The 26,787-nt window shown below is 42.6% G+C and overlaps 1 protein-coding gene across 3 annotated transcripts in view; it reads right to left on the bottom strand.

Annotated features, from left to right (window-relative positions):
• Window positions 1–26,787, bottom strand: part of ANKRD44 (ankyrin repeat domain 44) — a 119,810-nt gene that overhangs the window by 17,727 nt on the left and 75,296 nt on the right. For all 3 annotated transcript variants that reach the window (XM_059727225.1, XM_059727224.1, XM_059727226.1), the window contains exons 16-21: window positions 17,944–18,015; window positions 11,755–11,956; window positions 5,374–5,452; window positions 3,391–3,508; window positions 2,017–2,233; window positions 1,178–1,265 (exon numbers count right to left, since the gene is read on the bottom strand). In XM_059727225.1, coding sequence (XP_059583208.1) covers window positions 1,178–1,265; window positions 2,017–2,233; window positions 3,391–3,508; window positions 5,374–5,452; window positions 11,755–11,956; window positions 17,944–18,015 — 776 coding nt within the window. The remainder of the gene's footprint in view (window positions 1–1,177; window positions 1,266–2,016; window positions 2,234–3,390; window positions 3,509–5,373; window positions 5,453–11,754; window positions 11,957–17,943; window positions 18,016–26,787) is intronic.

The following is a 26,787-nucleotide window of genomic DNA, read 5'->3' as shown; positions in this document are numbered from 1 at the left end:
CTGTATTGTGTAGCTTATGGTTCTGGAGGAGATAATCTAAACTAAAAACATAGGTGATGTGTAGGGGGAGCAAGGGGGGGCACATCCGCCCCCTGAGATTGGCTGCCGCCAGCTTCTGTGGGTGATCGCCGCTTGCCACCCGGCCCCCACTCTCACCGCCAACACCGCTGCTGGCATCTACAGGCAGTCCCGATTTGCCACTCATCACCCACCATGCCCCCCGCTGCTGACACCACTGCCAACATCTGCGGGTGGTCCCCACTTGCCGCTCACCAATGCCAGCGTCTACAGGTGCTCCCCCAGTCTTGGGAGGCACCAGTCATTCAAGACTAAAAAGAATGTTAGAACCATACCACCAGGCAATAGAGGAAGCCCACACACTTATGAAAAGTTAAAGGACAGTGCCAGAGCTTTGCTTTTTCTGCCTCCATTGCTAGCCAACCTACAAAACTGTTTTTTGCCAGGACCTGGCAAAAATAAAATTTCAAGAGCGACATTCTCTCATGGAAAAAAATTGCCAACACGAAAACCCAGTGGAAGAAGTATCAGCCTAATGAGTTTGCTGGGAGGGGCCAAAGAATCAGGGTCTTCCTGGGTTACTTTTGTAGGACTGCAGGAATGCAGGTAAAATACACTTGTTTTAAAATCCTTTTATATCTAATACTTTGTTCCTACAACTAAATAAATGAGGATGTTAGGAACTCTGATCACTGGCTTCCAGAGGGCAGAACTTCAGGAATAATAACTTACAAGGACCTGTAGGGTACTAACAACCAGCTGACTCATTAGGCTTTGCAGTTGAGGTACTTTGCAGTTGAGGGTAAGAAAATTGTGAAGTTCCACTGAGTTAGGTAAAGGCACGGGGCCCAATACTTGGGAGGAGAGCATGTACCCCATGAGAACAGGAAGGGAATAGTCAGGTAGTGAGGCTTATAATTGTGTTAGTACAACTACAAGGCATTAAATGAAAAGTGAATCAAATTCACGTATGCTGTAGTAATTAATGAGACTCTTGAAAGTTCCAATTTGTCAATATAGGGAAATTAATATATCAGATCTAAAAGTATTTGCTGTTATTATAGTCTATAAGCCCAAAGAGATTCTTTTTACACTACTAATTTCTCTGCCTATATTAGAATGTAAAATAGCCAGATTTGATCCTGAAATTTCTACTTACACAGCACAGTGCAATGGAGAGAAGTTATTACCATAAAATTTCCGGAAAGATTTCTGTTCTAATAGTACCTCTATGCAGTTTTCATGACCTATAAGAGATTAGGTATTCAGCATTAAAAAGGGGATAAAGTAGTTAAATTAATTCATATTAAGCTTACAGATGTACTGCATTCTAGCTTTTCAAACTCCAAGCTAGGATGAATATTGTATATAAGTCCTTATACAGTAAAACTAACAGAGCAGGATACTTTTAAGGGAAATGCTATAACTAGATCCTTATCCAACGTGGGCAACAGTACTGTTTCTAAAAGGCCTTTTCTGCGTTTTCTTATAATCTTATGTAGCTCTGCAAAAGAGTCTTACATATCCTCAAACATAGTCAGTCACCTAAAACTCTACACAAAAGCTTAATCTTCTGTTTATAATTTCAAACCATCTAACTAGTTCAAGCTGACCTATCTGTATGTACAACTGTAACTGAAAGAGTAGTTCATATATCAATATGATGCAAAGGAGAATTCTGCATTCACTGAAATCAACAGATGTTAGGCCATTGACTTCAGTGAAGCCTTGATTTCACACCAGTCCCAAAGGGCTGGGATACTGTATACGGCATGACTGAAACCATCACCTTGTAGCTGATTATAAGGCAAGGTCATCAATCTCCCTGCCTTCTGACTGAAAGGGTAAACGTAGAAATTTCTTGCAAATAGTATAGAGGGCAAAAGGGAAAAGAAAACACTACAGTCCACATCTTAAAACTCCACATTCTACTGGTTACCTTCTCTTGGGTTTCTAACACCAAATCTACATTTGAGCTTTGCAAAAGTGGAAGCTTACCATTATAACAGGCCCAGTGCAATGGTGTATAACCATGATTATCTTTCCAACTACAGTCCTCTTCCGAAAGTGCCATCTGCAGTAATTCACTCAGCCAAGTGGCATGACCACGGGCTGCTGCAAAGTGCAGAGGTGTCCTGCCTCTGGAGTCCTTACATAAAATAGATACTTCTTGTTCCAGGAGCATTTGAACACATTCCTCATGCCCAGTCATAATCTGAAAACAAACAAACCAACAATTTGACATGGTCCAAGTCACAGAGGAGACATGGGATATGTATATGGCTTGTGAATGCCCAGTGGCTTGAGCGGGCTGCAAGCAGGAGATGAGAATCTACTGTTCTTCTGGTGGCCACTCATGATAATGAAAACGTTAGATACTAGTTAGATACTAGTTTCTAAGGACAAACCTTACTTCCCTCCCAGCTTGAGGATAAGGACATCTGTTGAAGTCAGTTATCAGGGAGACCAATAAGTGCTTATGGCTAAAAATGGATGTTCTTAGAACAAAGGGGAGGGTCCAAAAGAAAGACCAATCCAACTGCAACTTAGTTGGGACAAGGCAAGGAAGAAATGACAAAGCTAGAGATGAATGGGCATATGAGGAGTAACCGTACTACAAAAACCAGCTGCTCCAGTAAACCATCTGCTAACATTATATCAGTCACTTTAGCTTTTACTAGCTTATCTTCTATGGTATTTTCATGTTCATGCACTGTTATCAGCAGAGAACAGATAGAAATAATCTTATGCCATGTTTTCTACTCTGTACAGCTGTTTCCAGGACTCTTATGGCAAACAGTTCATTACAAATGGGCATTTTATTATCTTTCCATTCTTTCTCACAGCAACTGCATCTTGACAGAGATGACTCTAAGAAGAGATCAGATTCACCCCAAATCTCACTGCACCCAAATTAAAATGTAAAACCCAGTTATTTGACCTAGTCTCCCCAGGCAAATGAAAACAAGTGCTAAGAGGGAAGGGGCAGGGGAGAGAAATACAGAGCTTTTTTAACAGATATACTTTCAGGTAACTTGTTTTTCAAAATAATTAATGTAATAAGGCCTACAGTGAATAGATGGATCAGATATAAATTAGATAGACAACATTTGTTAAACTGGAATGTTTATATTCATTAAGATGGAAAACAAAGTTTAAACAGCTACCCATGGAGCACAGCTCTGTTCAAAACAGAATTTGGCCTCTCCTGATTTTAACTTTGTGAACACTGTATTTTATTTGTTAAAGCTTGTTAATATTTTTGATTGTTTACAAAAGCATGTCTCCATTTAATAGCTCTATACACATAAGCAAAAGACACTAACTGTACAGTAAAAATGCATAATTAAGGAAATAAAATCAAATAGTTACCCCACGATGTAAAGCTGTGCATCCCAGGAGATCAGCCACATCTACAGATGCTTCTTTTTCAAGTAACAAGGAAACAGCATCAATATGCCCATATGCCACAGCAAGCATCAGTGGGGTTCTGGAAAACAAAAAGTAATCACAATTTTAGAATCACATGCCATTTGTCACTGTTAACTTACCAATTTTGGAAAGTCCTGCTCTTTTCTACAATGTTTTCCCAAAGATACCTCTCCCTTTTACCATCCTCATGTCCTTATCTCATCCATTTAACCCAAATGAATAGATTTTTGTATTTTTTATTCTTAAACCGTAACAACAGTAACCATGGTTTAAATCAGGATGGCCAACTGGCAGCACAATGGCCCAATGGCAGTCATAGCAGAAGGCAAAAAGTCAAGCAGCAGATCAGACAGGGAGCAGAAAACAGAACAGCAGATCAGGCAGAGGAAGGGGATCAGAATGACACTCAGGGCAGGTACAGAGCTGATTTTTGACATGCCTGCCAAAAAAGTTGGCCCCTACTGTTTTAGGCTAGTGAAATCAAAGAGAATACTGATTCAATGTGATACTTACATCTAAATTGATCTACAGAGAGGTGGTTTTCACATGACAGTAAAAAGTAAACATGAGAGGGGTGGGATACGTTTTAGAAGGTGAAAATGTAAACAGCTTAAAAATTGCACTGTGGACCCTAGGGCTGCATCAGACTCATCTGTGGTGCCACACACTGCACATGCAGGCGTTCCCTGCACTGCTACTTGCATGGACTGGGAGTTTTTAGATAGATGAATGCCATTTTATAAAAAGCATCAATTTCAGTCTTTGAAACCATCACTTTGAAAAAAAAAAAAAAAGAAATCCCTTTTTGAAAGGAAAAGGAAGTAATTGTTTTCGAATCTGGCTATGGGATGGTTGGTCCAAATGTGTAAATTGAATACAGTGGCTTTTCCCCATATAATTACAGGATTACACGTGGGCAGATCTAGAATGGTGAAAAGGGGGTGCAGATGGTGAGGTGCATCATCATGTATAAAACAACGCATATTTTTCTCCAGTTAAAAATTAAACTAAAAGCTTTACCAATATACTAACAGTCTAGGGCTGTATTCTTCAGTTTAAGATTGAAGCAAAAACAAATAAGACTTTATTGGAATTAGTTAAAAACAGTCTGCAGGACTGTGAAATAGAAGCTACATTATGAGAGCCACTCTGATTCCTTACCCTGCCCAATCTGTTGCTCTGCTGTCTGCTCCCTGCCCTGTCTGCCACTATACTGCCTCCTTCCACCCCGATCTACTGTGTGTCAAACATACAGGCTTCCCGTGCCACTTCTAGCACATGTACCACAGGTTGACCACCCTTGATCTATAGTATTTGCAAGTTCTATGGAAAAAAAAGGAGTGGTGAAGTGACACAGCCCTTTTATTTTATTCTTCATGAGCAATGTACCATAAGCAATTTGCTATGCCAGAGGTGCTCAACCTCCAGTCCACAGTCCAGATACTCCCCTTGGGTCAGGACATTTGGCAGTGTGGGAGCAGTGGCACCACCCCACCCCACCCCGCCAAATTTCCAGACCCAGGGAAAGCCCTGGGCACTGCACACTGGATTGTGTGCTTGATATCACCATGCAGGGTCAGGTGGGGGAGCTGCTGGGCTCCAGGGCACAATCCCAGTATGGGAGGCCAGGAGGAGGTGGCATCAGGCCTGCTGGGCCCAATCCTAGTGGGAGGGGGCAGGCCTGCAGAGCCTAATGCAGTACACGTGGAGGCGGCACCGAGGCCCAGGACCCAATCCTGGCACAAGGAGCAGGGAACAGATGTTGCCAGGACCCAGGGCCTGATCTGGGTACTCAGGACTCCATCTGGTCCACAGACCAGCTGTGGGCACTTATCTGGCTCACAGGGACAAAACGTTGAACACTACTGTGCTATGGCATTCATATCGCAGCACTGGAAGAATACTGTCCGAAAGAGAACTTACTGTCCTTTGGCATCTGTCACATCCGGGTTGTCTGCAACTTCTAGCAACAATCGTAAGCATGGTGTGTGACCGTTGATGACTAGAAAGAAACAAGGTATACTTAACAGTCTACAAATATGCAAAAACTAACAGCCACTTGAGCAACCAACACAAGAACTGAATTTCAGATGCTGTTTTATCAGAACATTTAAGGGCAGGAGGTTCCTTTAAAGTGGGAAAAAATATTCTCCAATTAAAGAAATAGAAATGAACATTCAGATGATTTATAATCAACTTATACCAATGAATTTGTACAGCAAAGATGGGATTACTTTTATTACATCCAAAAGTCATGTTGCTTTGTGGGCCTATGCCTGCAAATCCTTGTAGAAAACACCATAAAAGAAAACCTAGTAATGCCCTACAATGCAAATTTAACACACATTTAGCTACATTGCTTCATAGCTGGCATTCAGAGGTATAAGGATTGACTGCAGAGCCCTTCAGTCAGGTGACATTAGCAGAGCAGTATAGCACACTACGTGACTCTTCCTATTCTATGGCTAGAGGACATCTAATCTCAGCTACTGTCGGTCTTGCACCATTTGCCAGCATAACTTCCTGGAACTTTTTGATTGCAGACTAATCATTTTTTTAAAGTCCACTTGTTCCACTCAAGGCTCTTAAAATAGGGCCTTTGGCCAAGATCTTCAACAGCAACTAATGGCCATGGGTAGCATACCAGAAGTGCATCAAAATAGGCTAGATTTTCACAACAGCCTAAGCACTTGTTGTCCGAAAATCAGGAACATTTAAGTTGACTCAAACTGGGTGCCTTGATTCACTGTCATTACTGAAATGTAAGTTCAACCAGAAGCAAAACTTGATTTCCCCCACCTTGTTTTCCTAGTTTAACCCTGGATCTCAACCTTTTCTCAATCAAAGGAAGCATTTTGGCTTCTTAAAAATCTAATTCTTAATTGCTACAAATCTGGAGAAACTTGTTCTCAGTGGGCACATCTACACGTGAAAATAATCTGGAAGCAGTTTACTCTCAAGTAAGCTACTCAAGAGTAAACTCTTCCAGGCACATGTCTACATGTACAGGGACAAGGGAGCAGATTTGCTTGCTGTTCCTGGCAGTAGATTGCTCCTGTGCCCTATGGCCCTGCAATGGGCCCCTGCAGCAGCCAGGGGAAGCTCTAGAGCTCCCTCTGGGTGCTAGCCCATGGGGTAGGAGAGAGCTGTCTCCTGGCAAGGGCTGGAATATTGCTCCCTGCCCCCAGGACCTGCCTGCTGCTGGGGCAGGCTCTGCCATCAGAGCCCGGGTGGAGACAGTGTCCCCCTGCCCTGGCAGAACAGAACACCAAGCCCCCACTCCATGATTACAGGGCTGGGGCTGAGAGATCCGTATCTCCTGACCCGAGCCCTGCAGCCAGGGGGCTGGGGCTGAGATCCTTATCTCTCAGTGTCAACTCCCGGGCTGCGGGGACAGTGCTGGTGGATGCTTCTCTCACAGCCCGAGCCCTGCAGTCATGGGACCCTAGCCAGGAGATGGTTCTCTCCCATGACTATGGAGCTGGCACGGGGAGGTTCTTCTCTCCCAGCCCAAGCCCCGTAGTCACGGGACCAGAGCTGGGAGATCCTTCCTCCCAGTGCCAGGTCCGCAACCATGGAGCTGGCGCTGGGAGAGAAGGATGTCCTAGCCCGGGCCCCACATCCACAGGACTCAGACTGGGATAAAAGAATCTCCCCATGATTGAGAACACAGGAACAAATTGTTCCTGCCCAGGCTCCAGTGGCAGAGCTCTCCACGGCAGCAGGCAACTCCCACGGGCACGGAGCAATCTCCCGCTCCCTGCTTCCCAGCTGCCAATGTCCCCCTGTCCCAGCAGCAGGGAGCTCCCAGGCCCCGCTCCACGATCCGTCAGGCGTCTACACGTGCACTACTGTGCAGTAAGTAATCTTGAGTAAATTTGCTACTTGCATTTGCAGGTAGCCAATTTACTCATGATTAGAGCCAATTACTGTGTGGTAAGAGTCTGCACATGTAGATGCTGACGGTTACTGTGCAGTAATTAGCTCTACTGTTCAGTTAAGCATCTCATGTAGATACACCCAGTGTAATGTATTTTTTTTTACAGGGGTAGAAACTGAAAAAAACATAGGCTTGTTTTAGCTGCAGGAGGCCCTGGTTTACTTAGCATATCAAATGGATGGAATAGACTTCTTTTTTTGTTAATGCATTAATTTTTCCATCATCTGGATATAACATGGCTGTGTTCTCCTGATAATGGAAGGATTGCCTCTCTCCACTGCCCAGCTTCTGTGGGTTGCTACAATAAGCTTTGTGTACAGTCTAAGTCATATTATGCTGGCCAAGAAACTTGTACACCATATCTCAACTTTTGAATTACCCTTCCCAAACAGGCAATGACCTTTAGTTACTAGCTATAAATTTTTTTAGATATTTACTACTTAGGACCAGCACATGTGGAACATGTAAAGAACTACAGTGCTGATGAGTCCCTGCTTCACAGTAAAATCTTCTCCCTGGGAAGAGCAAGAGAAATCAAAAGTTTTCATACCAATGTGCAAAAAAGAATTGAGAGAGATGAACAATGAAACAGGCAATGCAAGAAACTCTCAGGAGCTGGCTTAGCAGTCACTCTGTAATACAGGCCTTAAAGGGAGCACAAGTTAGGCCAGTAGAAGTAGCATGGCTAGGCAGACCATTTGCATTAGACTACCAATACAAAAGAAGATGCATCTAATCTAGACTAGAGGAAGTGTCACGGTAATATGGAATCAAAATATATGGTATGGGAGGAGTATATAAGGGGATTCTATATGAGGTTATTTTATAGGACATCCTCAGAAAACAACAGAAATTGTATTAGTTATTATTTTTTGTAGATAAATAACAAATCTTTATAGTGAATGGAGCTATATAAAATTGCATAAAACTCAACAACTTGTCCAAGTTTGTAAAACGTCTTTTTTCCTTTAATGGTTGCTCCCTGCAACTGTAATACAGGAACTGTGTTTCAGGATGCCATTGGTCTGACCAATCACCTGCTCTTTGGGATCAGGAAGGATTTTTTTTCCCATTGGGGTTAAACTGGCAGGTCTGATGGCTTCTCTTTTTTTGCCTTCTTCACAGCATCATGGAGGCACAAATCAGATAATTAGAGAGGACTTAAAAATTTATCTTAGGAGTGTGTAGAAATGTTTAGTTTACTGCAACTTGTGACCTACATCCAGTGCAAATACAAACCATAGGGCCAGCTCCCAAAAGTAATAGAGCTTTGCTATTTTAGTAGACTTTGGGCCTCTACTTGACAGACTGAAGTTCTCCTCTAGGGGAGGAATGATTCTGAAGAACAAGCTGAATCCTCAGGGTACCATGAAGACAGAATACTCTGAATAATGGGTGGGAGCCCTGTAAGCCTACCCTGGACCCAAAGGTAAGGGAGAGTCAAGATGGTGATGTACAATGTCCTTCCCCACTGTTAAGTTAATAAACTTGATGCCTGTTGCTTAAATTCGTCTCTGAATCTGTCTTCATTCACCTGCATGTCCTGATCAACTGATAAAGACCTAAGGCCTACAGGAATGTAAAACATTAGCGTCAAACCACTTTGTTCCTTGATCTGGAACAGCAGTAGTAACAGTATATCCTTTTCTCAGCTCTCTAACCATTGAAGTACAAGTGTATTACAAACTAATGCTTCATATCAGCATATTTGCCACGTATCTAGTTTCAAGCACACCATTAGTCCCACAGACTTCAATTAGACTACTCAAATACTTAAATATATAGGCAAGGGCTAACCTAATTGACTTGGTCTAAAAGTTTGAGCAAGTATTATATATTCCATCCAGCAGGGGGCAATATATGCAAAATACCAGTAATACATTACAGGCTGCCCAAAGTAGTTATACAACACATCCTCACTTATCCAAACCTCTTTGAAAACCAGCAGTTGAAAAGCTATTTCTATAGCTGAATTCAGTTGGACAGGCGAAACAGTTACAAGATTCGGTACTCTATTAAATAAAGCTGTAAAAAAAAGGCAGTTTGTTACATCATACCAACATTTACAAGTTAGTAAAAAAACTGCAAAACCTAATCTGTAACAGTGCAGTCTGTCCCCTTAAGGAGGAATAGTCAACCCTGTTATGAAAATCCAGCCTAGGACATTTAGGTAATGAAGGAGTATCCCACTGGGAGCTTTAAAGCCTTCCAGAGAATAAAGCAAGATAGAAGAGGCAAGCAATGAAGGGAACACCATGCTGCAAGGAGGAGCCAGAGCAGAAAGGGGCTCCCTGTCTAGTGTTTGGTTGAGGACGGAGGGATTTTGTTTGGTTTGTTTGTTGCTTTGGAGAACTGGCTGGGGAGCTCCTAAGGAAGCACCTTCTTCTGGAAAAGCCAGCAGTCTAGGTGACCTGCTTACATATTCAGCAAAAAGAAGTTCAGAATACCAAAGGCGTGCTGTATATTCATGCTACACACTCATCTATAATGGCTAGGAAGTTAGTTGTCTAGATACACATGAGATCACCAAGAGTTTTCAACATTAAAAAATTGAATTCTCATTAAATCACAAGGTTGGAAGGGACCTCAAAGGTCATCTAGTTCAACCTCCTGCCAAAATGCAGAATGGGTTATTCCTAAACTTCCCTAGAGAGATACATATCCAGCCTCTTCTCAAAAACCTCCAGGAAAAGAGATTCCATGATTTCACTAGATACTCTGTTCCAGAGTCTTGTTTTTTTCCTCCCCCTCCTCACAGTTACAGAGTTTTTCCTGAGGTTTAATCTAAATCTGTTTTGCCTTGCATCTTGCCCTTTGTGACAGGGGAGAACAACTGTGGCTATATTTATTGCAAAGTATTACAAATAATACATTTTAATAAGGAGTGGAATTTAAAAAAAAAATCTATAACTTGTAAATAGAGAACAAGGCCAAATTGAAAGAAGAGGCAAAGGAAAAATAAGATGCCTACTTGTATACACAGAGTATGATACTCCAGAATACTTTGTAATTGGTACAAATCATTTGTAATTTGTAATTACAAATTATTGGTACAAATCATACATACATCAAATCTTAATCATGAATTGTGTGGGGTATATTTTCCACTTGCTTCACATACTCTAATTCCTGTTTTAAGATTAGTGTATTTTCTGTATCAAAATAAAATGATACTCATCTCTACTGCATTTTACATTTGGCTTAACACGTAGCGACATTAGACAACTATCTAAAGACTTCTTTTTAAAAAAAGACATTAACTGCTTCTGATATACTCTCATTGCTGTGCACATTGTCTTAATACCATGCACACCTTTGATGCAATATTTAAGACGACAGAAAGCATGTTTTTGATCTATGCTGAAGGTCTACAATATAGGTTTTCCTTCATATATCTTTGTCTTCTAACTGTGTCAGGCAACTTAGACACTACATAGTTTACTCTGTGCTTCCAGTATGCATGTGATCACACTTTTGCCTTCTTAAATACTGTTAGATGGCTTTTAGACTGGCTTTTTATTCTAAGCAGAAAATACTAAAAGTGCATTTGGGTCTGAAAGTGAATCCATAAAAAGGTACTGATCCGTTTCACCACTAGAGGTCAGCACTGAACCACATGAAGTTCATCAGTCAGGTGTCCAACACTGGAGTTATTATTCTGAGTGCTAACATGAAGAAATATTCATCATATTAAAAAACCACCTTCAATATATACAATGCAAATTCTACATTTTGTAATTAATGTCAGTACCTTACAGCACTCAGCAAATGAAAGATTAGAAGATTAAAACTTGTGGAACTGACCAGCTCCCATGAAGTTCATTAAGCTAGTTCCTGTGAACGGGTGAATTCCTCTGCGCATTATTGGAAGTAATGGACATCCTACCCTAGAAGCTCACTGAATGCATCTGACAATAGAAAAGCAGGGTTGGACTTCTACCTGAAGCAAGTGCAAAATTCCCCCACCTGCTCATTACTTGGAATCTGCCTTGATTCTCAGCCTTTGTTTCTAATAAGATCTGCCTCATTTCTACTTGGCCCTTTGTCTGGGAACTCTTGAGTGTGAGATGGGATGAGGCAAATGGTCACACAGTGTGGGGAGAAAGGTAAGATGGAAGGAAATAATCTCCAGTGAAGGGTGTTTAGGATCAAGTTATAAAGGAAGATGTGGAGCCTTTTTGGAGAAAAAAAAAAGGAGGTTGATACAATTAATTCTAGTTCCTCACAGCAATCAATTAAAGACAAAGCCATCCTCTATGCTCTGAGAGTTAAATAAATTAGCCATAACTTCCCAAAGAGAAACTAACTATGCAAACATCACCAACAACCTCTCTCACATTGAAATAAACTATATCCGCATTCACCTGAGGCATGGAGTGGAGTTCTTTTGGTGACATTATCTTTTACTGTGATGGAAGCACCCTGACTGAGGAGAGCTTCAACACATTCTGTGTGTCCTTTAAATGCAGCCAAGTCCAAGGCAGTGCGACCTCTCTCATCCTTAATATCCAGGTCTACTGAAGTTTGGAGAAGTACCTCCAAGGCTTGATGATGACCATTATAGGCCTAGATATCCAAAACAGGCAACAGAAGCAATAAAGCAACACAGATTTGAGTCAGAACTATATAAACTTACAAGTATGCAGATTTGCTGCATGAAAATATGATTTTTCATTTAATAAGTTGAACACAGGGAATATTATAGCATACCACTACGTTATTCTGATACTTCCTGAGTTGGTGGTTTGAACTTCCAAGTACACATGGATCTCCCCACATTCTATTGTGGATGGCAGAAGAGGCCAGAAGCTACTAATGCAGAGGCAGGCAATTATTTCATGCGGAGGGCCGCTTACCCAGTTTTGGCAGGCTGTCGAGGGGCTCATGGGTAGCCCCGCCCCTTTACAGGTGCCCTGCCCCTTGGACACCATCTTGGGACCAATGTCCCAATGTCTTTGGTCCCAAGACATTGGGACATTGGTCCCATGTCCCAGGGCCAGCACCAGTGGGGCCCAAAGCGGGGCACAGGCTGGCAGGGGTCTGTGGAGCTGGGCTGGGCTACATCAGCAGGGAGAGGGGGGAGCTGGCCTGGCTCCATAGAGCCCCTGCTGGCTGGGACCCCGCGCTCCTGCCATTTTGCTCTGGGCCCCGCTGGCACTGGCCCTGGGACACCATTGCAGGCCCTGTGCTCTCGCTGGCTCCTGCACCTGCACACTCCCAGTGCCCCCCCCCAGCCCCGCGTTACAGGTATGGGGCAGTGCACAGCCCCAACCCCTGGCTCGCCAGAAGGGAAGAAGCTGGTGCTGAGCGTGGGGAAAAGCGGCCCCTCACCTGCCCCATGGCCGGTGCTCCCTGCTGCAGCCACTCTCAGCTCACACAGGGCTGTCCTGAGCAGGCACAGGCAGCGCCACACAGGCTGTGAGCAGCTGCTGCACAGGGCACCAGCCACGGGGCGAGTGAGGGGCCACTTTTCCCTGTGCTCAGCACCAGCTTGTAACCCGGCTCCAGGTTCGCCCACTGGGGCTGTGCACAGTGGCAGCAGCTGCGGCCCCCCCCCCCGCATGCCACGCCGGGCAGTGTTGGCTGCTGCTGCCCCCCCAAAGCGTGAGCTGGGCAGCCCACAGGCAGCGGTGGGAAACACTGCCCGCAAGCGGTGGGGCTGCAGCTGCTGTCGCCACGCACAACCCCAAAAGGCGAGCCCGCAGCCATGCGGGGCCAAGCTGGTCGTGGGGCTGGGTTACAAGATGGTCCTGAGCGTGGGGTGGGGGAAAAGCAGCCCCTTGCCCGCCCCCCGCACTGCAGCCGCTCGCAGCCTGCGCAGGCTGTGAGCGGCTGCAGCAGGGAGCACTGGCCACAGGGTGGGGAAGGGCCGCTTTCCTCCACACCAGGAAGAAGCAGGGAAGGAGCCCGGGGAAAAGTTGAGCACAGGGGGGGAGGCGGAGGGAAGCGGTCCCTCCCCTGCCCCGTGGCTGGCACTCTCTGCTGCAGCCGCTCGCAGCCTGCGCAGGGCTGTCTGGAGCAGGCACAGGCAGCCTTATGCAGGCTGTGAGCAGCTGCAGCGCTGGCCACGGGGCGGGCGAGGGGCCGTTTCCCTCCTCCCCTCCCTCCCACCGTGCTCAGCTTTTCCCCAGGCCACTTTTCCCCGGGCTCCTTCCCGGCCCTCTTCCCCCTTACCTGTGGTTCTGGTGCGGGGTAGCCATGTGATCTCAGGACAGAAGCCCCTGCTGGAGCTTCCGATTGGGGGGGTGGGGCCAGGTGGGCCCTGCTGTTATGGGAGCCTGCCGGGCTTCCCCCGGGTCCTACTCCCCTTGGTTCCTGTCATTTTTTACAGGAATCAAGGGCAGAGAAATATTAATTTTCTAAATTTTTTAGGGGCCCTGTGGGCTGGATAGAATGGCCTCGCAGGGCGGATTCAGCCTGCGGGCTGGATTTTGCCCACCCTTGTACTAATGCCTGAAAATTAACTGGGCCAGATTCTTGTCCACTTATTAGGTGTCCAGATGTGACCCTGTTCCACCCTGCTTAAGTCCCTGAAAAAAAATTTAATGCATGTAATGGGTGGAATAGGATATGGTCCACAGAGTTTAAGGGCATAAGGGACTGTTACGATAATCTATCATGACCTACATAACACAGCCAAAAGATCCTCAACTAATAATTTCTGTCATAAACCTCCATCAAAAGCACATAATGTCTCAGTGTGATGAAACATGCAAGCTACACATAAAAAAGATAGTGTAGTGTGAAAAATGATGGAATAATGTGCTTGAACATCATGAATTTGGGCACGGTTGCATTACTCAAAAATGAGAAAGCCATAAACGAGTTAAACCTGCAGTCCCAAGCAAGTGCTTGTTAATCTTTTACCACTCTGAATCACTGTGTATTCCTCATATGGAATAAGCTTTATATATTTAAAGCGCCTTTTCTGCAAGGCCCAACTTATTTGCACATCCTTCCACTGGTCAAGCCCTGCTTCCTTGGTATTATGAGTGTAATTACACTGCTCTTTAACAAAGAGAAAAATTCAAAATAGCAAAATGTAAGTGAATTTACTTTTCTACAGACAATAATTTTCCATCTAATAGGTGGAACAGTATCTGGCCCCTAGGGTCTGGCCTTTTAGTACTTAGGACCTCTCTACACAATACATGTATTACACAGTTACCTGGTTAATTGTGCAATCAATTCAGAATGGCTACATATGCAAATTAACTGTGGCACCTTATAAAGGTCCAACCAGGTATAAACTTACTTCTGGAAAGTGTGTAATAACTTTATAGCTGGTTTCTATCCAGCTTTAATTTGCACATGCAGCCTGTGCCCCTCTGGCTGGGAGCTCCAGGAGCTGATCAGAGCTCCTAGCCAGGGGGGCCCATGTGCACCCTGGAAGCTCCCAGTGGATGGTGGCCACCAGCTACGAGGGCGCTTCCACGGCTGGAAGACTGCAGTAGCTGCATCTCCCAGCCCCAGGGATGTGTGGCCTCTGGGCTAGAAGCCCCATCAGCTGAGGGGGCTTCCAGCCACAGGAACTTGCTTTTTGCTGGTACATGGAAAACCCAGAATTGGTCTCCCCCTGCACCGGCAATAAGGCATGAGGGGATCTGACTTGAGATTGTGTGGGTTATGCATTAAATCCCATCACGCCTTTACCTGCATGTGCAGAGGGGGGCCTTAAGAGTGCTCTATGCCAGAGAAAGCCCCATTGAAGAAGCACTCCTGACTGCTAAACTTCCCTTCTTCACTACACTATTTCTTTTATTTTTAGTCCTGAAGGTTTATAAAATTATGAATATTACATCTGCCATATGAATAAAACCCATCCCAGATCTCAAACCAGTACAGTCTGGAGGCTGGATTAAGAAGATATGCACATGGATTGTAATAAATAATGGCTTGCCAAAAATTTAGAAACTTTATGGCTAGACTCCCTGTAGTGATTTGTCCTAGGCATTTTTGTAAGTCTAAGAATGAGCCCTTCTTTTGTCAAAGTTCTTCAATGGCCATTTTTTAAATACCAGGGGGGGATGACAAACACCTTGAAGGGAACCTTAAGCTTGCAGTGGGGTAAGATAAAACAAAAATTAGGAAGTGCCCAAGTTATATTCTACATATGCAATGGGAGAGCATGGAAAGGAATTTGGGGAAGGAGGGAAAAGCGAGTCATAAATGTTGATAAAATCTGTGACTTTTCCCAAAATTTCCCCTGATAAATGTGCATTTCTATAGGAGATATTACTGAGAGTATTATCTCAGAAAAAGCCAGTCCCTTAAATAAGTGAATAATTGGAAACTAAACATTTCTTCCTTTGCACTTCTGACCCTACCAAGAGTTATATGAATACTCACTGGGTGCATCTACACATGTGCTTTGCTGCAGAGTAGACTGATTAGCTTTGCAGTAAAGCATCACCATCTACACATGTGCCAGTATTATGGTGCAGTAACCCATTAACTCTGCCTTAAAATAGTACTGTCAGAGAGTAGTATCTTACTGTGGAGTAAGAAACTACTGAAACTCATGTGTGGCAAGTGACAGGGGCTGGCTAGGGGACAAGGGTGCTAAAGTGTGGGGGCTGTCTGCCAGCTAGCCACACAGTTCTGCAGGTTCTTCACCTTTGTACCCCAGCCAGCCCCAACACCACCCAAAGGCACCACCCAGAGCCAGGGCTGACCCCTGATGCACCCTGCCAGCCTGGGGCTGCTCTGCCCCAGCTCAAAGTGTTGCTGTCCTGGGCACAAGAGCAATGTACTCTGGCTCAAAGTGCTTTGGAGTGTATTGCATCACATAAATTGCATGTGTAGATGTACCCACTGTGTGTAAATTTAAGCTTATGCACACCTCTTTGCAAGATCAGGACTTTATTTTCAATCAAATCTGTTTTAAGACTCAGCAGCAGCTTTCAGGTAAAACGGCTACTTCATAGACAAGATGCAATTCTAAGATTCAAATGTGTACATGTACTCAGGTCCGCATCTAACCCCACACATTGTACAGATTCAAGGTTGCTTCTGGGTCGTTATCAGGTTGCTTATTCAGTGGCAAGAAAATTTAGGTTAACTTTAAATTAAAGGTTCATAACAAGCAAACCTTTGTACATGTATTACAAGGAAAATATCAAATAATTTGTAACAGTTGGACACATTTCACTCCTCCTTCATGAACTGTCTTACATTCAGATTATGATTTTCTTTAATTTATCCATTCTTCAAAGTGAATCATAAATAGTTTGTTCTGATAAATCTTGGGCTATAATTTACTGCGGAAGAGCAATTACTTCTAATTTCAGGTTCTGTGCTGTTTTTATGTGATACCAATTTCACGTTATTTTTCTAGTATCTGTTGGAATAATAACAATTTGCAGAATAGGTATCTAGTATAAATATTTATGATTATAAACATTACTGTTTGTTTATATTTGATGTTTCCTAGAACATCCCTGCCAATAAACTCATTTGGTAGAATAATTAGAGCAGGCACACACACACACACGCGCATACACACACATGAATACGCACACACTTCAATGAATATCCATGGAAAATAGCTTCCATTGTTCAACCAAACACTGTTCTGTTTACCAACAGGCTCACATGATACATGCTAGGAATTTTTGCAACAATTTCTGCAGAGTTTAACTCCTGGTAATTTTTGAAAAAGACCATACAGAAGCAATGCAAAAGTGAGAAAGCTTAAAACTCACTGAACTTCAAAGTTAAGTCTTAATTTTACAAGATAAACAACATGGCTTGAAAAAACAACTTGTTATTTTGTTTCCTTTTATTATTTTGTTTAAGTTTGTTTAAGGATTAAACAAGCTAATTATTCCCTTATGGGTAAATAACTCCTATTGCCATTAATAGGAATTACACATATGCATCCAAAGGAGGATTAACCTTTAGTCTCAGAATTCCCTGGCTTTAGGTGGAACCAAACTACAAGCCTTATTTAGAGATTTAAATACATTCAATATTTAAGGCATATCTACTTACTGGCCTGGATTTCTCACTTACATTTGTTAAATATTATTGTAATTCCAATAACTTAAGATAAAAGTGAGGATGATAGTGACCTTTATATATTAAAATACAATTAGTATGACAACACAGGGTATTATAATCATAGGTGGCTGCAAAAAACAATAGCTAAGATTTTCAGAAATATGGATCTAAAATTAAGCTCTTAAATCCTTACTAAAGCAACATGAGTGGCTAGATTTTCAAAATTGCTAAGCACTCAGCACATCCTATTGGCTACAATAGGGATTCCAGAACTTTTACTTCAGAACATCAGAACTTTTAAAAATATGGCTAGTTATTTTGGTGCCTTTGTAAGGAATTAAGAGTTGGGATTTCCAAAAGGGAATTAATTGGGAGTTGGGTCCCTATATCCCTTAAGTTCTTTAAAAGTCCCACCCAAGAGCCATTTTTGAGAATCTATGCACCTTTCCATCTTTTAAACACAGGTCCACAATTCAGATAAAGCCCACTTCAAAAATTTATATTAAATCATTATGTACATAAGATAGCAACCAAACAATTAACAGACTTACAGCTAAGTGCAAAGGACTTTTGGTAGCTGCTGAGTCCGACTCCTCCAACATATGGTTGTTTTTTTCCAGCAGCTAAAAGGAAAAAAAAAAAGAAAACTTTTAAAACATCTTTGTAAATCCTAACCACTGTAGTGCTGTGTGTGTAAGAGCAACCTAAATCAAACCAAGTGAAATAAGATTCAATTTGTAAAATGAGATTTGGGTGATGTTACGTGAGAGAGAGAGAGAGAAGTATAAAAATATTTGTCAGATCTATTATAAAGCAACTAAATACCAGGAAAAACTAGGGCAGAAGTATCAAACATATAGCCTGGGGACCATATCCAGCCCATGGAACCCTGTGATCCAACCCACAGGTCATGGACCAACCCTGTGCACAACATGCAGCATGCAGAGCTGGTCTAGTACACTGCAAGTGCTGCACACAGTGCAGGAGATTGGCCTGAGACATGTACTGCATGCGGTGCCCATGCTGGACTGGCCCTGAGTGCCAGCTCCAGGGCTGGTTTGGATCTAGCCCTGCTCCAGGGCTCATGTTGCATGTGGCATGGGGGCTGGCACAGGGAGCACCATATGCTGGCTCTGGCACTCATGGACAGCCTAGGGCCAGAGTAGGGCCAGCATGTGCTGCACGCAACTTATGGGGCTGCACCAGCCACACATGTTGCACGTGGCCCAGGGGGCCAGCGTGGAGTGGGTGCTACATATGGTGCACAGCCGGATCAGCCCTGCATGCTCATTCCAGCATATGACCCTGGTCTGGTTTGTAGACTGGCACAGTGAGGCAAAATGAGTTTGCCACCACTGGAGTAGAGAATTTAGAATAGTAATATTCAACAGTACCCTACTACAAGGATAGAGCTGAAACCCCTCTAAGAAACCTATTTCTGTACAAGAGACTTTTCAGTGCTCTGCATACAGAATACTCCACTGTGTATAAAACAGATACTATTTTATAGTGAACAATTATTATGTAAAACACACGCAACAGCTAAATTCAAATCTGGTTCCCACTGATATCCAGATTTCCAATGACTTCAGTGGTGGCATGTCTGAGCCCCTGTTTTGCTGTTTTGAGTGAACATACATTGAATTAACTTGCAGGGATGTACTGGTTATTGGTTTTGGTCTTGTTTTTCTTAAAAATATCTGGATACATGCACAGCCTCATATGCAGCTAGAGCACAAAGGTCTGCATGTGAGAATTTGTAGCTTTTTATCACCTACAGGACTTCTTGGCAATGACCTCTTATACTAAATGACTGTCCTAGTTTGGCTTTTTCTCAAAGTGAGAGTGGATAACTTCCATTTTCAATAACTAGCACACAGAAAATAATGTTTTCTTAGCTGTTTTTCCTCCATCAATATTTAAGAAAGGTTTTAATAAGTCATGAATAACTTTTTGACTTGACTGCCTTCACAAAATATTTTTTCAAATTATTCTCCACAATTAAGTTAAAATTCATTTAACCTCCATCGTGGGCATCCTTGCCTTCAAAACAGTCCTACTGAGATCAGAGGGACTGGACTGTCTGTGTGAGAAAGACTACAAAACCCTGAGTCCAAATTATAAATTATAATTGTAATAAGACTAATACATATATGATTCATTTGTATATATTTAACAAAACAGGAATTACCTCTTTAATGACAATCATCCAAAACACAGCACACCCTCAGTGCTTACACACATTCCAAGGACAGCATATCTAACAAAAGCATGAACATTTATATAGCACCTCCCATCCAGAAGAACACCAAAGGCCTTTATAGACTTGCCAATTAGGATAATCTCATTCACCATCCAGATGGAATAGATAGCCATTGGTTATCCTCTATGAGAACTTGTGGAGGTTGAGTGAAGTTCCAGATAAATGGAAAAGGGTGAATGTAGTGCCTATCTTTAAGAAAAAGAAAAAGGAGGATCTGGGGAACTACAGACTAGTCTGATCTGAATACCTGGAAAGATAGTGGAGCAGGGCCTCAAGGGATCTAGTGGGAAGTACAGAGAGGAGAACCTTGACTTTAGCAAGGCTTTTGGCACTGTTTTCCACACCATTCTCATTAATAAGCTACGGAAATATAGATTAGATGAAAGTACTGTAAGGTGAATACATAACTGGTTGGTTCATCATGCTCAATGGGTAATCATCAATGGTTCAATATCTAGTTGGGAGGAAGTATCCAGTGGAGCTCCCCACAAGTCTGCCCCAGGTCCAGTATTGTTCAACATCTTTATTAATGATTTGGACAATGGGACTGAGTGCATGCTTAGCACATTTGTGGATAATAATAAGTTGGGTGCAGTTGCAGATACTCTGGAGGGCAGAGCTATGATCCAGAATGACCTGCACAGACTGGGGAAATGGACCATAATCAATCAGATGAGATTGCGCAAGAATAAGTCTCAAGTCCTGAACTTGGTATAGAATAATTGCATATACAAATGCAGACCTACAAGTGACTGGCTAGGTTGCAATACTGCAGAGAATTACAGTAGACTACAAGCTGTGTATGATACAACAATGTGCTCTTACTGAATATAAAAAAAAGAAAGAAAAGAAAAAGCCAACATCATACTAGGCTACATGAATAGGAATGTCACTTGCAAATCCAGGAGTTATTGTTCTACTCTATTCAGCATTGGAGAAAAGACTGAGATGGGATTTGATAACACTTCTCAAACACCTGAAAGGTGATTATAGAGAGGATGGAGATGGTTTTTTTTTCTGTGACTATAGGGGACAGGGTTAGGAGCAATGACCTCAAGCTGCAGCAGAGGAAATTTAGGTTGGAAATTAGGAAAAGCTTTTTCACTCTGAGGGTGGTTAAACATTGCAACAGGCTACCTAGAGAGGTTGTAGAATCTCCATCCCTGGTTAGACAGACACTTGACTGGGACAGTTCACTCAGGGATGGTCCTGCTGTGAATGGGGGCCTTGTTGTCAGCTTTCGCCATTTTAAGGGGCGTAGGCCAAGCTGCAAAATTGTAGCTATGCATAAGGCCACAAAGTCTATTTCTAAGTGACCACAGTGTGAACCTTTGCAGATGTGACAACTAGCTTGATCAGCAAAGCAAAAGAAGCCATCAAACAAACACAATTAAAAAAACACAAGGCCCAAAAGGAGAAAAGGGAAGACCATACATTAAATAATCCAAATACACTATATTATAGCCTTATTTTAAAATAGTAGTAGTGATTGATGTAACCAAATGTATTAGATGTTATTTTGCTATGATAGATATATTTTTGTTAGAGATGCTTAGACAATTTGTAAAAACAAAAAAAAGCCTTGTTAGAGAAGACTATAAACTAAGGTAAAGAAGAAATAGGCCAGTGTTAAACAGCACTGTACAATGTGGAAGGAAAAGAGATAAGAAACCCTCCCTTTTTCATTTCCAAGTGTAACCTGGGTGCATCCAATATATGCTCCCCTCTACGAACAGAAGGGATGTGTAGCTAGGCAGTAGTGCTGTGAGAGGGATCTGCAAATGCAAACCAGTTTCCTCTATTCCCTATAGAGTCAGGCCAGGACAAGGAATGCTTAACTATATACCAATTTATTAATATTTGCCGGGAACCGTCAAAAGATAAATATAAATATACACATATTTACACAAAATATGCGACTATAAACCTTATTCTCTATATACATATATATATGATAGTTTACTACCACAGGGACTTCAAATAAGTTGCAGGTGAACACAGGTAAGTAATAGGGAAGGATCCCAGCAGGGCCCCAACATAGATCATACACACTAAGCTCTAATAAACAATAAACTTACAAAATATAAAGGCGCAATATCACAAAATATAAGGCACTCTCTTACAAAATATAAGGCGCATAAACATCAAAAATAAACTTGATTCTTTAAAAGTCCCCAAAGCCCAAGCTGTTCTTAAGGCCTTGGCTGCACTTCAGTGACTAGTGGGAGGGGAAAACCCTAATGCCCCTTGGGCCTTCCACAAACCCCAATGAGGCCTATAAACTCAAAAAGGCCCTCACTCCCTGGGACCTCCCCTCCAGGAGCCCTTTACTAACCAGGAGGAATTTCTCCTCCCCTGTGGGAATCCTTTTCCCCAGCAACTCATGACTCCGGGGGCCAGAGTGAGTGGTCCTTGGCTCCTCAGGCACATTGCTTCTTGCTTGCAGGAGCCTCCAGAGCCTTTAACTCATTCTGGGCCACTTGCACACTTGGAGCCCTGAGCACTGTCATGTGCTCCCAGGGGCTTTGCCTTCCGCTCAGGGTTGGAAGTCTGGGCCACCACATGCAACACTGGGACTCGGTCCACGCCCGGACCCTCTGTGCAGCGTTGTCTGCACCGGGCTGCTGGCTCTGTGCCTGGGAAGCCCAGACCCGAGCCGCCACAAGTGGTTCCCAAGGTTCTGATCCCTCCAAGACTGCTCTGTGCCATGCTATCAGTACCGACTGCCTGGCCCTGTGCCAGGGGTTGCAGGCCTGAGCCACCTTGAGTGGTTCTCAGGGTCCTGCTCCATGCACTGGCCTGTGCACCACATTCCTGGCCACACACCAGGGGTTTCAGACCTGAGCCGCCTCAAGCAGCTCCCAAGGTCCTGGATCCTCCTGGATCCTCCGTCCAGCACTGCTTGCACTGATCCCGAGTTCCTCAGCGGCGGGCTGGGGATATGGCTGCTTGTTGCTCCCGTCCAGCAAAAAGGTCTTTGGGGCAACAGCTCCGCCCCACTGGCCAGCTCTTATCAGTTCTTCTTTTTGCCCGTCCTCTTCTCTGTCCCTTGTCACAGCCGCCCATGTTCCAGGCACGCTGCTCTTTAATACCCTCTGAGGGCTCTGCCCCCAGATTGCAAATGGACCAATCAGGTTGAAGCAGGGTGCAGGCTTCAAACAGATCCAGGTTCTCTGCCTTGCCCTGGGTAGGGGCGGAGCAAGCCCCTCCCCAGCAATTGCCTGATTGGTGGAAGGGCTCCACCAATCACAATGAAGATTCTCCGCACCTGGGACATGCCGGGCAGCTATTGGTAAGCCTGCCACACAAGGATATAAATCCCGCTTAATTGACACCTTCCAAATCCATAAGAGATCTGGTTTAGTCCAGTTCCAAAAGTTTCAGTAAAATTAAGAAATTTAAACAAAACCAATCAGAGATAATTTATCAGAATATTAGAACCAGCCATCTATAAATATTGGGCATAGGTGGAGGGAAATTTGGAAAATTCAGCAAATTCAAGAAGACTTGCTTGCAATCTGCATGCCACCCTCCTCCCACCTCTTGAGTTCCCCCCCGGCCATTATAGGTGAGAATCTATGTTGTACTGTTACAGGTAGCCAGATAGATTTGGGGATAAATGTTTGTTTTCATGTTTTAAAGTGCAAGCAAATAAAAGATTGGTCTGTAGACCTGTTTCTGCCTCTTTTATCAGTAGCCTACCTACAAGATTACCTGTAAGGTGGGGTAACAGCCTGGACTGGATGACCTCATGAGGTTCCTTCCAGACCTACTTTCCTATGATCCGATGACACGCATCAGCAACATAAAAGGCCAAAAAGTAAAACATGATAACTTGTCCTACTATAGCGTCAAAAGAAATACAGGCAAACAGCTGGTGTTGATGGTGATTATTTAACATTAGTACTTGGCACCACTGGCATGCATGATACTTTACACTGGAGTTAAAGAGACAGTTTCTGTTCTGAGAGGAGTGTGCTGGGGAAATAATAGCAAACAAAGGTTAAGAAAGAGTATAGGAAGTGACTACAGTAAACTAATGGGGCTGCTAGCATGACAAGCAACCCAATGTTTGTTCTTTTCATAGCTGTGCATTTTTGTATTATAGGGTGTTAACTGACAGACTGTGAGAATAGGTAGGTTTCAAGGAGTAAAGGAAGGATTTGTGGCAGAAAGGCAGAGAATTAGAGCTGTACAGCACTGTGAAGACATGCACATGGAATCAAATTCCTCCCTGCTGTAATCGCATTAACTTTAACAGACTTGTGTGGAGGATGAATTTGACCAACATAATTCCCCAAGATTGCTTACCATTTAGTTGTAAAAAACCAATCATGTGTCACAAGTTCTTATTAGACAAAGACATGCATATGAATAATTCTACTGTAATGTAAGAGAAGTATATGTTGATTTTGTAATTATTATGTTTTAGAAATGCCAGGGCTGAGAAAGAAATGTGTGTTACTGAATGTATGTTATTTCTGGAAATGTATGTTACTGCTGGATACTTAATCTCTGTGCAGAACAGCACATGATATATTCCTTGCAATTGTAGGCCTATATCATGCTGTTTGATTCTGAAATCCAATCCAACTCAAAGTTTTCAAAACACTTGGAATAGGGTTTGCACGTTTCAGCATGGGCCTACCTCCAGTTTTTACATTTTGTCACTCCTTTTATAGTATTCTTCAGTCTTTTACAAAATATCCTTATTTATATGTATAATCTACATTTGATGACAGCTAGAGTTATTTTTAAACTGCCTGTTGGATACATCTATTCCAGGAGTCAGCAATATACAGCCTTCAGGCCAGATCTAACCTGCAAAGCTACTGGACCCAGCCCTGGGAGCTAAAGGGCTTTGTCTGTGCCCACACCCATGCATGCACTGGGGCCAGACACTGCTGAGAAGCCAGCAGTGCAGACACTGTTTGCAGCTGCCCAGCCTTAGTGCAGCTCCACACCGGAAGGAAGGTGCACCTGTGCTGCAGCTGGAGAGTTGGGAGGTTGGGAGGAACCGCAGCAGCATAGACAGAGCTCCCAGTTGTCTGGCCCTGCTGTAGATTCAGGGAAAGCTCCTACCCATGAAGCAGTGCTGAAGCTACCTGATTTGCATCAGGCTGGACCCAGGTTGTTCTGGCCCGTGGCTTGTTAAAGATTGCCGGCTACTCATCTGTCTTATTTGTAGAAGTTTCGCACCGAACACCAAATATATCAAACAGATTTTCACTAGAGTGTAACTACACTTTAATCTGAATATTCAGTTACTAGTTCTCAATTTTATAAAATAGTCTCTTGAGTAAGTAATTAAATTTGACTTCCATTTACTCCAGTGGGTAAATAAACTCTTTAAAAAAAAAAAGAAAAAAACCCATTCACTAAGCCTTCCCATTTAACACTGTCACTCACTCCTGAGATTTTAAGGCCTCCAAAACAAAGGACTGGTTTGTCACTTTTTTAATTAAACCTATCTCATTTTTTGGGCATCAAATCACCACACTTAAGAATCAAAACCTTAATACAGTAACATCTCTCTTTGTATGCTAGGCCTTTAAAGTCTTTTTTTGCACAAGGCTTTTGTACAAATGTCTTTACAGGAGGGAAAAAAATAAATTGAAAGTTTCTTGAATGAAGACTCTAGAGGAATAAACTTCATGAAATTGGAGAGCTTCTACAAAAGGCACTTAGATTACTATGGACTTAGCTTAATGAGCTTACTACCCAGAATGCTAAACATGAACTTGACGGTAAACCTAGTAGCCCTCAGATACGCAGCCAGAAAACACAAGATGAGAAATTATAAGGGTGAACAAGCTTAGACGTACAAAGACATGCCAATAATCCTCAAGCACATCTTGCCAAACATAACTTTCCCTAATAATTAAAGCAAAATTACCACAGGGATTCTATGAAATTCAACATTACATCCATAAAATGGGGAAAAAGCCAGGTCTATTTATTGTGTAAGTGCCTCTTTCCTGAATTTTTCCCAATATAATCCTTCAGTTGTTATATGGCCATTTTAAATTTCTCTGCCTATTTACCAAGAGTTAGGCAAAAATGTCTTCTTTTTCTCTTGCACACTTCTTCCAACCCCTTAATTCTCCCTCTCACCATGCACAGCCAGCACCTCCACTGCTTCAGGGGTTGTGTGCTAGCACAATATAAACAATGTGGAAATTAATTTGGTTCTCTCTCAATAACCCTGTGAAGAGGGTATATTAGGGTCTGTCTCTTAACTCCGTATCCTGATTAATAATACAATTTTAGCTATTTTTTAACAAAGGGTTCTTTATTGACATTAAGACAATTTGCTGCCTGTTTTCATTCTCTGGCTATAATAATGGCTTACAATCAATTTTTAAAGACTTTTTCTGGCTCATATGTCACATTAATGGCTCAGGATTGTTTAAATGCTTTTCCTAGTGGACTACAGAATGTTCTAAAATCTAGTTCTGGTAAAAATAAGTAGCAGCTCCACACACAGCATCTCCAGAATTTAAAATCACCTTTAGACAGAAATGTAGATGAATGGTTTTGTCATACATAAAATGTTTAAAGCAGACAACTGAAAAGAAGTTCTTAGAAGCTATTTCAACCCAGAGCAGTGATAGGTGCTAAAGCAAATCCTAAAACAGACAAATACATAATTCCATACAATAATTCTATACAAGGCATTGCAAGTGTGAAAGCAACAGTATACCAAATGGTATACACTAAATGGGTTATAAATTTGGTTCCCACTGAACTGTGGTTCCACTGCAAATTACACCCTTCTACAAACTACAGCAAATTGCTCAGATTACATTTGAACATGCACATTTTAAACATATTAATGAACTTTTTCAATTAGTATGATTAAGATTAATTGCATAAAGTAGCAGACCTCTAGCCCAGATGGGCATGATTAGATAATCTTGCAGTGACATTTATTCTGAAAGGGTGTTGACCAAATGATATATGGAAATTCTCTCACACATGGAGAGCTAATCAGAAGGCAATTAAAAGAACTGAAATAGTAAGACAATACATTTCTGCAATAATTATGCCTGGATATAATTTCTGACACAAGGTCATCCAACGGAAGCGATTAGTTGTGATTGTTTTAATGTCATTTCAAAATGAAGCAAAA

Source organism: Alligator mississippiensis, chromosome 4, assembly GCF_030867095.1.
Source record: "Alligator mississippiensis isolate rAllMis1 chromosome 4, rAllMis1, whole genome shotgun sequence".
Taxonomy (NCBI): Eukaryota; Metazoa; Chordata; order Crocodylia; family Alligatoridae; genus Alligator; species Alligator mississippiensis.
Note: the sequence above shows the minus strand (reverse complement) of the source record. Positions and strands in the feature narration are given on the sequence as shown.